Raw genomic sequence first — 12,669 nt, forward strand, 5'->3', positions numbered from 1 at the left:
GCTCACATGATCAGAGTGGGGCTACTGGAGGAGTGGGCACAGGGGGGAGAGAAGGGCTGGTGGAGGGGAGCAGGTGGCAGGAGGTCTGAGGACAAGTGAGAAGAGCAGGAGTCAGGACAGCAGAGGAGGGTGAGGAGTCGGGGGGCAGCAGGCACATAGCGAGCTGACATGGCAGCAGAGGGAAAAGGTAGAGGTTTAAAAATATTTATTAATAACTTGGGTGGCACATCCAAACAATCCACATGAACTCAATACTGGTGCACAACACAAAATTCATTTTGCTCATGTGAGGAAACTCTTAGGCTATGTCTACACTGGTTCTTTCTTGTGCCGGAACATCTTGCGCACGTGTTCTTGTGCAAAAACACATCCACTCTTCCATGTGCGAGCTGTGCTTTTGCACAAGAGCATCTATGGCAGTGTGGACACTCTCTTGTCCAAGAAAGTGTCGATGGCCATTTTAGCCATAGGGCTTTCTTGCTCAAGAAATTCATGTTGCCTATCTACACTGGCCTCTTGCGCAAGAATAGTTGCTCAAAAGGGCTTATTCCTGAGTGGGAGCATCGTAGTTCTTGCGGAAGAAGCCCTGATTTCATACATGAGAACGTTAGTGTACTTGCGCAAGAACACACGGCCAGTGTAGACAGGCAGCAAATTTTTGCGCAAAAGCGGCCGCTTTGGCGCAAGATCGTGCCAATGTAGACACAGCCAAGGGGAGGGAGGAAGGCAGGGGCAGGGAATCACCACTGGCTCAGCATGTCTACATGGTTTGGGGGAAGGTACAGGGAAATTGAGCTCAGCTGGGTTGCAGAGTGGGGAGGTCTGGGGAGCTGGGCTGGGCAGTGGGGTAGGGTGTGTGTGTGTGGAGCTCAGAGCTGAGTTTGACTGCAGGAGGAGGGAGGTGCCGGAACCGGGGCTAGACTCAAGGGGTATGTCTACACTACAGCGCTAATTCGAACTAACTTAGTTCGAATTAGTTAATTCGAACTAAGCTAATTCGAACTAACGCGTCTAGAACTAAAAACTAATTCGAATTAGCGTTTTGCTAATTCAAACTAGCACGTCCACACTGATTGGACGCAGGGGGGCATTTAAGGGCGGCTGAAACTGGCTCTGGCAGGGCATCAGGTCAGTAGTTGCTTTGTGTGGCTGCTGTCTGAGGTTATCTGAGGCTCGAGCTTAAAGGGACCCCACTGGACAGCCGGTTCTCAGCTTTTCCTCCTTGCTTGCCAACCTTGCCGAGGGACAGCAAAGCATTGGTCTCTGTGCCCGTCTGTGTTGGTGCTTCCCTTTGGGGCCGCCGCCGCAGGTGGCAACATGGAGCCACAGCTCGCCCTGCACCTTCTGGTGCACTTTCTGGACTTGCTGCTGCAAGCCTGCCACCAATGGCTTGAGGCTGCCTGGCACCTCCTGGTGCATGTCAGCCCCCTGCCTCTCCTCCTGGCCACCCTGGGGGCCGTGGAGGAGCCGCGGCGGCGCCCAGGCACCGGCGTGCCCCGCCGCGTCTGGCGTCTGGACACCAGCAGCGACTGGTGGGACCGCATCGTCCTGGAGCGCTGGGACGACCGACAGTGGACCCAGAACTTCAGGATGAGGAGGGACACCTTCCTGGAGCTCTGTGAGTGGCTCGCCCCTGCCCTGCGCAAAAGGGACACTCGCATGAGGCCCGCCATCCCCCTCCAGAAGCGGGTGGCCATCGCCCTCTGGAAGCTCTCCACGCCGGACAGCTACCGATCCATCGGGAACCAGTTCGGCATGGGGAGATCCACCGTCGGAGCGGTGCTCATGCAGGTATGGCACTCGTCAGCCACCGAGCCTGAGGGAAAGGGGGGCTGCGAGGAGGGGATGGGCCACCCCAGGGACAAAGGGGGGGCGGGAGGAGGCGAAAGCACCCCGCACCGGAGGGGTCGGTCTGTCCCGGCCGTACTACACGCCACCAGGGGGGTTGCTTCCGGAAGTGGGGCGCGGGGCACTGCCAGGGCACGAATGCTCCCAGCCACCCGGGCGCCCCACTGATTGGCGCTTTGCTGGGTCTCTCTCTGCAGGTGGTCAAGGCCATCAACCGGGTGCTGCTCCGCAGGGTGGTCCGCCTTGCCGACCCGGACGCTGTCATCCGGGGATTCGGCGCCCTTGGCTTCCCCAACTGCGGGGGGGCCATTGAGGGAACGCACATCCCCATCCGTGCCCCAGAACACCAGGCCTCCTGGTACGTCAACTGCAAGGGGTACTTCTCCGTCATCCTGCAGGCCGTGTGTGACCACCGGGGCCAGTTCACGGACATTAATGTGGGCTTGTCCGGCAAAGCACACGACGCCCGGGTGTACAGCAACTCCTCCGTGTGCCAGCGGCTGCAGGACGGGACCTTCTTCCCCGACCGCCACATCAGGGTCGGGGACGTGGACATGCCCGTGTGCCTGGTGGGGGATGCCGCCTACCCACTGCAGCCGTGGCTGATGAAGCCCTACACGGGGCACCTCAATCCCTCCCGCCAGGCCTTCAATGCCAGGCTGACCAGGGCCCGCATCGTGGTGGAGGGGGCCTTCGGGCGACTGAAAACCCGCTCTCGATGCCTCCTCACCCGTCTGGACCTGGCTGAGCACAACATCCCTCCCGTGGTGGCAGCATGTTGTGTGCTCCACAATTTGTGTGAGCGAAAGGGGGAGGCTTTCCTGCCAGCCTGGATGGCTGAGGCTGACCGCATGGCTGGACACTACGGTCAGCCCCGCACCGCCGCCATCCAGGAAGCCCAGTGGGGGGCCGTCCGGATCCGGGAAGCCCTGCAGGAGAGCTTCCAGGTGGAGGAGGAGGACTGACCTCTCCCTGCATGCCCCTCTGGGGCCTTCTTCCACCCTACCCCCCTTCCCCTTTCCCCTCCCTACCTACTGTAAAATAAAGACACCTGTTTTTCAAACAAAAATGTATGTTTATTTCACATAACTGGGGTGGGGGAAGGGAGGAATGAGGGTGGGAGAGGGGAGGGGGAAACCTGGGACGAGGGAGCTGGAAGGGGAGGGAAGGGAGGAAGGGAAAGGAAAGCTCAGGGGTGGGAGTCCGGCTGCCTCTCCCATCTCGCCACACTGCGGGTCCGGGGTGTCGGTGGGGAATGGTTGTGGAGGGGGGGGGGGGGCAGGAGGGACGGGGGGTGTGGAGGAAGCAGGAGCGGGAGCAGGAGGGGGAGCAGGAGGAGCAGCAGGGGGAGCAGGAGCCGGAGCAGGAGGAATTTGGAAGCGGTCGAGCAGGCTCTGGAGGTGGCCTCTCAGGGCACGGCCCTGCTCCTCCAGGGCCTCCAAACTCCTCCAGCGCAGCCTCAGGTCCTCCTGGACCCAGTGGTCCTGGGTGCGGAGCTGGTGATCCATGAACCGGAGGTGCCGCCTTTGGAACTCCTCCTCATTCCTAGCTCTCCTGCTTGCCCGGGCACGGGCAGCTGCTGCAGGTGGTGTGGTGCGCCCTGCAGGCCCAGGTGCTGCAGCTGTGGTGCAACAAGACCAGCGGTCAATTACCCCAGGGGCCCAGGTGTGTGAAACCCAGCTCCCCTCTGCAAGGCCAGGGCCCCTGCAGGATCCCCAGCTGCTGCTCCGTGGTGGGCAAGGCCCAGGCGCACGATCCCGGGGCTCCCTCTTGCCTCAGCCCCCCATACACATAAGGGGAACACGATGGTACTCACAAGTGGATGCCTCCCCGGCCTCAGACGACACAGGCAAGCGGCTCTGTGTGGTGCCTCGGGGGTCCCAGGTCCTGGGCAGACTGCCGGCAGGCTCCTGGCTCTCGGAGCCCTCCTCCTCCTCCTCCATCTCCTGGAGTGGTCCCTCTGCCCCGGGGTCTATCACGTCCCGGGGGGCAGGGACGGCATGAACCCCCAGGAGGCAGTCCAGGGCGTGGAAGTGGGGGCAGGCCTCCGGGTTGGCCCCTGGCAGGCAGGCCCGGGTGTAGGTCTTTGACCTTGCAGCGCACCTGCTCCCGGCTGCGCTGGTGGCCCCTGGCAGCCAGGCTGTCAGCCATGCGGCCGTAGACTTCCGCGTTCCTGTGGCTATTGCGGAGATCGTGGACATTGGAGGCTTCCCCCCAAACCTCGATGAGGTCCCCAATCTCTGCACTTGACCAAGCGGGTGCCCGCCTCTTGAGTCCCCGGGCAGGCTCCTGGGAGCCGTCAGGCTGGTCCTGGGGAGCAGTGGAGGGCTGGGTGTCCTCGGGTGGCTGGCTCATGTTGTGCCAGGTGCAGGGTCTGCTGGCTGGGTGCTGGCAGCCCTGCAACTGGCACAAACTGTGTAGCCAGCCCGTGGCCCTTTAAGGGCTCCGGGGCCGGGAGGGGGGAGACAAGTTTGCCTGGTGTTGGCCAGAGCGGCCACCAGGGCAAGCTGGGAAGGGCTAGCCTCCCACTAGTTCGAATTAAGGGTCTACACAGCCCTTAATTCGAACTAGGCTTAATCCTCGTAAAATGAGGTTTATCTAGTTTGAACTAAGCGCTCCATTAGTTCGAATTAAGTTCGAACTAGCGGAGCGCTAGTGTATCGCCTATGAAAGTTAGTTCGAACTAACGTCCGTTAGTTTGAACTAACTTTGTAGTGTAGACATACCCAAAGGAAGGAAGGGACAGGGAATCGGCTTTTGGCTCAGCAGTTTTGTGGGGCTTGGAGGAGGTGCAGGGATCAGCTGTGATGTGGGGGAGGCATGCAGGGAACCAGTGCAGGGCTCAGCTGGGCTGAGGTGGATGGGGGAGGGCATACGGAACAGACGGGCAGCTCAGCTGGGCTGTGAGGGGCTGCAGGGAACTGGAGCTGCACTCCCTTGGATTGTAAGGGATGATTTTGGGGGAAGTGCAGGGAACCAGCAGGGGTGGGCAGCTTAGTTCGGTTGCAGGGGATAGAGGTGCAAAGAAGCCTAGTGGGGAAGGTGGGGGGACCAGGAGCCCTGAAATGACCTCCCCTGGTCCAAAAATTCCTCATCTGGGACCAGTCAGGTCTAGAGGGTGCCAGATCAGGGAGGTACAACTCCTACCCAAGTCCCCTCCTCGCACCCTCCCTCATAGCTAGACACCCTACATCCAGCCTGCTTCTGCACCCTACCTATCTGGTCTGCACCCTACCCAGACCTTGTCCCCTTCTGCCCCCCAGTTCCCTCCCAGATCCTGCACCCCATCCCTATCCCGCTCCTTGGCAGCCCTGCCATCCACCCTAGCATCGCCCTGGCCCCAGCACCTTGCCTCACACTCCAGGACTCAGCACCGCCCTGGCCCCAGCCCCAGCTTCCTGCCATCCATGCTAGCACCCAGCAGCACCCTGTTTCTTGTCCCAGCACCCTGCCAGTCACCCTAGTTCCCAGCAGGACCATGTCCCTGACCCCAGCACCCTGCCACCTGCCTGTCCCAGTACCTTGCCCCAGCACCCTGCCACCTGAGCCAGCATCCTTCCACCCAGCAGCACCCTCTCCCCAACCCCAGCACCCGCTTTCACTCTGTCCCCTACCCCCACCAGCACATTTGGGACCACATTAGTGAGGCTTGGGGTTTTTTTGGAGGAGCTTTTTTTTGTTTTTTTGCATCTCACTTGTGTGGCCTCAACTGACTTTTCTGTGGGTCAGTGACCTTTGACTCAAAACAGTTTCCTCACCCCTCTCACATATAAAGACAATGCTAAAACCTTTTGAGTTTGACATAATATTTTATTTAAAAATGAAGCCAGGCCAACAAGCCCCCAATTGGGACCAAACCCCCATTTCACTGCAACATCATAACACTCCTGCACCACCTGACCCCAAATCTGAGCCTATCATACACTGGAACCCACTGTCCTGAGCCTCTTACATCCCCACACTCCTGCATTCCCACATCCTCAGTCTTCTGGCACAACATTCTCCACCATCCACACATCACAAATCTGTGTCCTGAGCCCATCATACTCACAAACTTCTTGCCTTGAGTCCCTCACATATCCAGCCCAAACTCCAGCACCCTCACATCCACAAGCCCTGGCTTGCTCAGCACCCCAACCTTCCACCTGAACCCAACACTCCCCAGCCTAGAGCCCTCTCCCTGAGTCAACAGCCCCTTCTCCTGCATCCAAATTCCCTCCCAGAGCTTGTACTTCTCACCCCTTCCCACACCCAAATCCCTCATTCCCACCCCACACCTCACTCTCACTAGGTTGAGACAGGTATAAGGGCTGGGTATAGCAAGTGATGGAGAGGAGGGGAACAGAGCGGATGAGGCCTCACAGAAAGGAGATGGGGGGAGCCTTGGGGAAGGAATGTGAACTTCATGAATTGGTGGGTCCATCTCTCCTCACCCGCCTCCCCCACTTTTTTTTTTTTTTTTTTTTTTTTGCTTGACAAACCTAGTGGTTCCTTGAATTTTGAAAAGCTGAAAAGGGTTCCTCAACCAAATAAAATTGGGAAACACTGCCCTAGTCAGAGGCCTGCAGCTCCCGCATGCAGAACACAGAACTGAACCAATACCAAGTGAATAGAAAAGAAAGAACTTTTATTATCATAACTATAGTCCTGTTACAAGCATAGCTGGATTGGCTAGATGGTAAGAACCACCAATTAATAAACTCATGGGCTGCGTCCAGACTGGCAAGTTTTTGCTCAAAAGCGATTGCTTTTGCACAAAAACTTGCCAGCTCTCTACACTGGCCGCTTGAATTTGCACAAGAACACTGACTTTGTAATGCACAAAAATCAGTGCTTCTTATGCAAATACAATGACGCTCGCGCTCGGGCAAAAGCCCTCTTGCACAAATGCTTTTGCGCAAGAAGGCCAGTGTAGACAATCCAGAATTGTTTTGCGCAAAAAAGCCTCGATGGCAAAAATGGTGATTGGGGCTTTTTTGCGCAAAACCACGTCTAGATTGGCCATGGATGCTTTTGCACAAATACTTTTAACGGAAAAACTATTTGTGCAAAATCATGCCAGTCTAGATGCAGCCATGGGGAATTTTCCCATGGGAGCAAAACTTGGTTACCAAAGAGAGGAAACCCCATTGCTAAATGCAGGTATCAGATTCCCATTCCCAAACCACAAAACAATGAAATCTAATGGATTTATCTAAACTTTGCCCTACTTACACATGGGCTACGTCTACATTGGCACCCCTTCCGGAAAAGGGATGCTAATGTAGCACTTTGGAATAGGCAAATCCGCGGGGGATTTAAATATCCCCTGCTGCATTTGCATTTACATGGCTGCCGCTTTCTTCCGGCTTGGGGAAAAGCCGGAGAAAAGCACCAGTCTAGATGTTATCCTCTGGAAAATAAAGCCTTTTCCGGAGGATTTTTTATTCCTACCCCTCAACACTCCCCATCCCAATGCACTTACCCTGTCCCAGAGCCAGGCACCCCCAGTGCCAGGAGCACCCCCTCAATCAAATCTTCCCACTCCCTGCAGAGCCAGGCACCAGAGGAATGGGACAGGGTAAGGATAGGAAACCTTACCTTTAAAGTCTCCACTTCTGCCACCCAGCTTGGCTGCCTCGGTTCAGTGTGTAGAGGGAGGCAGCATGTGGCCAGCTCCCGGGTCTCCACTCAAATATCACAAATCATGGGTAGTATGAATGGTTAGTGTGAGTGAATCAACAGGAAGGGAGGCCATGCTGAGGTCCAGGGACGAGCCCTGGAGGATTATGGACGTGTTTACAACTTTAAGAAAAAGGACTGAGTAAGATAAGAGACTGTGTTTGCTGATGCAGCATTTCCCAATAAGAGAAAGGAACAAGGGAAGAATCTAACCAAGGACAGACCATTGTTTCTCACGCGTGGTGAAGCAAGAAAATTGGGAGATAGAAAAACCAGGTGTTTCTGGATCAGTTGTGGACACACCAATAAGGAAAAGGGGGTGTCACTAACGGACATCACCCCACCTGGATTGTGAGGAACCAGTGGATGGCATCCCACTGGACTGGCCCCTGCCAAGCGGATATATACCACACCATTTTGCTTCACACATTGGAGTCCATTGATTCAGCATATTGGGGTGATGTGCAAGTCGGACTTCCACCTCAACCAAACTAACCAACATTACCTGGGTCTGGCCAGCCCCCCAAAGGGTGAGAGTGTATGTGTGTTGGAGTGTGTGTTAATTTAGCAGCCGAATTCTTAATTCAATTTAGGTTAAGAATTAGATTTAGATTAAGTATTCAATTTAATTATTGCTTGAAAGCCTATTAATGACTTTCAGGCTCTGTCTAGACTGCATCCCTTTTCGTAAAAGGTATGCATATTAGACACATCGCAATTGCAAATGAAGTGGGGATTTAAATCCCCCCCCCCGCTTCATTTGCATAAACATGGCAAAATAAGGAATAAGGGATCTTTCGGAAAAGGCTTTATTTTCTGAAAGATCCCCATCTAGACTGGCGCTTTTTTCCGGCAAAGCCCTGAGTGGCATCCATGTTTATGCAAATGAAGTGGGGGGGGGATTCATTTGCAATTGCGATGTGTCTAATTTGCATCCCTTTTACGGAAAAGGGATGCAGTCTAGACACAGCCTCACTGTTTTAATTATTTACGTACTAAATATACATACAGTGCTTTTAAAATTTGTTCCTGTATTGCTTGCAGTAAAACTTGTTAAAGGTACAGATTGTTCACTGTGGTCTCTTGTTCTGTGAGTCAGCGCCCTCTTGTGACAAAAGCATCACATGGTCCAGAGCAGCATGCACTCTGGTCCGACCCCAGCCCGGCGGCCCCCTAGCATGGTACCCGAGGACAACTGCCCCCCCCCCCTTACTCCCTGCCACTCCCTTTTCGCTACGTCTCTGCAATCACTTCCCATTCTGTTATGTGTGCATCTGATTGTTCCTTCCTAAGGGGAGCACTTTGCATTTGGCCTTATTAAACACCATTATTTTTCCTGGAACAGAAGTTAAACTGACTGGTCTGTAGTTTCTAGGTTCTTCTCATTTCCCTTTTTATAGATGGGCCCTAGATTTTCCCTACTCCAGTCTTCTGGAATCTCTCCCCACTTCCCTGACTTTTCAGAGATGAGAACTAAAGGCTCAGATAGCTCCTTGATCAGCTCCGTGAGTAGTCTAGGCCAGTGTTTCTCAACCTTTATTTATAAAATACCTCTTTAAAAAAAAAAAAAAGTACCCTCAACCTGCCCCCGCCACCCAATGCGCCCAGCCCTCCTCCAGAACCAAGCACCCCTAGACCCACTGCTCTAAACCAATGCCCTGCCCCTCCCCCAGAGCCAAGGCACCAAGGTAACCTGACCTTTGAAGCGCCCGCTTCTGCTGCCCAGCCCTGCCTCAGTGGCTTGTCTGCAAGGAGCAAGTGGCCTGCCAGCACCAGGCTCACCCCATGGGGCTGTGCGTTCCCACCCCAGCCTGGTGCCCCCCTAGTGTGGTGCCTAGGGGCAACTGCCCACCCTATCCCCTTGCTACACCACTGACGTGGAGCAAAGCTTATTGTGCCGCGTCACTGCCTTTGAGCTCCTCTCCACAGCACCACCGGGAAGGGGCCATGGGGATGCATTGTACTGAGCTGCTGGTGGAGGTGGGGGTAATGTTGCATGCGCATAGCAGTTGTCAGTGTCCAGCTGTGAAGCTTCAAATGGTCAATTTGACAGGCACATGTCACCACCCTCTCCCTGATCTCCTTTGCAGGGCCAAATCCCAGACATACTTTTGCCAAATTTCACTTGTGTTGAGGTACCCCCCGACTTCTCTCGTGTGCCTCTAAGGGTACTCGTACCACTGGCCAAGAAACACTGCTCTAGGATGCGTTTCAAGAAGCCCGGGTGACCTGCAGACATCTCACTTTTCTAAGTGATTTTAAACTTGTTTTCCTATTTTAACTATTTCCTGTCTATCCCTATCCTATTTCCACTGGCATTCATTAGAAGGACTTAAGGCTCACAAAACTAAAGCATCCCTGAGGGAAGCTGATTATAGATGAAAATATATATTTAGAAAACTTTACAAATTTTCTGCTATACACATGTACATTGTTACAAGTTATATACCAATATAAACACGCTAGGCACATACACACCCGTATGTCCTAGCCTGGTCCAGCGTTCCCCTCATGCCCAGGGCTTCTTTCCATGCTCCCCCAGCCCTCTCAGCAGGGCCTCCAATCAGCTGCAGGAGTGTGAGTCCTTCCCCCAGGCTGCAGGACTCACCCGGACACTTCGCTCCATGGCTGCAGGGACAGCTCATCTCCAGCCAGCCCTGCAGTACATCACTGGTGACTGGCCCAGCCCTGCGGCTCCCACCCTGGGTCTCTGATTGGGAAGGATACTACAGACTCAGCTGTTCTCTGCCAGTTTCCAAGTCAAAAGTTTCCCCTCCCTTCCCTGTTCCAGAGGCCAGAGCTTGGGGTTTTATCCCCTGTGGCCGCTCCCAGCAGAGCCTGCTGCCACCTGTCCCACCAGGCTGCCTGTGAAGGACATGGCAGCTGCCTGTACTTTGGGAATGGAACACTCATGGAGTAAAAATGGTGGGTGCTGAGGGGCAGTGAAAGTAGGCAGGTGCGCTGTGGCGCGCAGCTCCAGCAAAAGCCGGCTGAGCTGCGGCAAAAGCCAGTAGGGAGCTATTTACACAGCTGGCAGGGCCCCGGGGAGCTACAGGAAAGGACCAGTCAGAAATGTTGAGTTACTTTCAGCCCTGGTGCTGAGTAGGGATGTGAAATACCAGTTAATTGACTAGTCGAGTAACTGCATGAATTCTGATTGGTTACTCCACTATTCTTTAGTTCCCAGGGTGGGGCCAGCAGCCTGTGCACTCCGGCCCCACTCTTGAGGAGCCCCCCGCCCCTCCATGCTCCTGCCTCTGTATTAGAGGCAGCAGTGCAGGGTGCCAGGTGGGAGCTGGTCCATGACGGGAGCCAGTTTAAAAAGCAGCTCCCCTCTTGGACTGGCTCCCTGTCGCTTTGTGCTCCTGCCTCTGATACAGAGGCAGCGATGTGGAGTGTCAGCAGCCCCTGTCTGGGGGGAGGTGAGTTCTGGGAATTGGCATGAGCGGGGCTGCTGGCCAACCTGCTAAAAATTTACTGGTTGGGGGAGGAGGGAAATGCGTGTGATCTATAGATTAACCTATTCGCTTTGGCTTGTTTTTCAATCGACCTCACTATTATATCCTTGTCCAGCAGCCTCTCTACCAGCTCCCTCCTCTCCCCCAGGGCTTCCTACCTGCCTGACAGCTGTTCTGTGGTGTGTGGGAGGCTGGGAGGGGGGAGGAGCAGGGATGAGGCATGCTTAGGAGAGGGGTGGAACTGGGTGGGAAGGGGTAAGGGTGAGGGCAGAGCAGAGGAGGGGCGGGGCGAGGGGCAGAGGGAGGGTGGAACTGTGAGGGCGGGGGGGTGGCAAGAGCCAGTGCCTGGGGCACAGCTGGGGATTCAGCCCCTTCTGGCACATTAGAAAGCTCCAGACTAGAGCTGCAGCCTTGGCCAGACCAGCATCCCTCTCTGAGTTCAGGATGGGGCAGCTGCTGGAAGAGAGCCAGAGGAGACATCCCATGATGTGGCTTCCATGTGAAATCCCTGGCGTGTCTCAGAGCCTCAAACAGGCCGATCGGTGGCAGAGACTCTCAGCGGGGAGCTCTGTGCTGTCCCTCAGCGAGTGTCTCTCTTCCTTGCTGCTGGGGCAGCCCCCTTCGCCAGCACATCGAGAGCCGCACACGCTGAGGCCGCTTGGCAGAGCCCCGCTGACAGGACTTGGCCACTTCACCCAGGCCACTTCATCCAGGCCATGGTCACTTCATTTCGCCTTCTAGTTTGTGGGCAGGTTTGCTGCAGATCCAGCGTTGAATGTTCCCGCAGCTTGAACTGGCGACCACACTGCCGCTCAGATAAGCGCATTGTTCTTCTCCTGCGATCGGAAACCTGCAACAGCAACAAACCATGAACAACCCTCCACGGCTGCTGGAGCAGCTTCCTAGTAGTGAAAAACCAGCCCCGAGCAAGTCACCCCAAGTCACGCTGCAAATGTAGGAAGGAGCCAGGCACTGAACCCCCATTGCCCAAATCACAGGCCCAGGTTGTAACCTCAAGGCCGCTCTCTTGTTTTAAATACAAGATGCAACATTTACTGAGTTAACAGAAGAAAAGGGGACTCACCAGTTGTTGAAGTCGGTGCCATTGGCCCATTTCCAGGTCTGGCCCCGTTCTCTGTCGAGCCCGATCCAGTAGTCTAAGGATCCTCTATGGAGTCTCAGGAAATCCTTTGTTCAAAACATAAAAGCCAACGTACATTAGACAGCTGCCTCTCTGGGTTCTCTGCAACCTACCCAGGGCACTGGACAGGGAGCCCATAGGCTGGGAATTCTGCACCAAGGAATGACACCCACAGGCAGTGGGAAGTTTGATTTTGCCCTGCTTCAGAAGGAAAACAAATGTCAAATGATCAGAATTTCCCAGCTGATGCAATTTCCGATTTTCAACCAGCTCCGTTATTTAACGGCTCGGATTCTTAGCTGCATCCAGACCCTGAACACACCTGCGTTCTTAGCAACGTCTCCCGATTTTACTGAGAGTCTCCTGCTGTTTGGTCCTTTTCTTAACTCCCCAGCTCCTGCAGATTACAAGAGTCTCGTCTTTCACTTAAAAGGTGAGTTTCTAGCCCTTGTGGCTGCAGAGAAAATGTGACCCACTAAAAGCTACAACACGGGAACGTAACACTCTCAGAGCTCATGGAAGAAGTGGGCTGTTCCCGTGACTGCTCATGACACCACCTAT

At 55.0% G+C, this 12,669-nt stretch overlaps 1 protein-coding gene across 1 annotated transcript in view; it reads right to left on the bottom strand.

Moving 5' to 3' along the window:
- Window positions 1-9,878: 9,878 nt before the first annotated feature.
- The window catches only part of LOC102446064 (C-type lectin domain family 2 member B-like), a 33,460-nt gene continuing 30,669 nt past the window's right edge, over window positions 9,879-12,669 (bottom strand). The window contains exons 5-6 of the mRNA XM_075913763.1: window positions 12,052-12,155; window positions 9,879-11,817 (exon numbers count right to left, since the gene is read on the bottom strand). Coding sequence (XP_075769878.1) covers window positions 11,688-11,817; window positions 12,052-12,155 — 234 coding nt within the window. The 3' untranslated portion in view covers window positions 9,879-11,687. The remainder of the gene's footprint in view (window positions 11,818-12,051; window positions 12,156-12,669) is intronic.

This window comes from Pelodiscus sinensis, chromosome 32 (assembly GCF_049634645.1).
Source record: "Pelodiscus sinensis isolate JC-2024 chromosome 32, ASM4963464v1, whole genome shotgun sequence".
Lineage (NCBI taxonomy): Eukaryota > Metazoa > Chordata > Testudines > Trionychidae > Pelodiscus > Pelodiscus sinensis.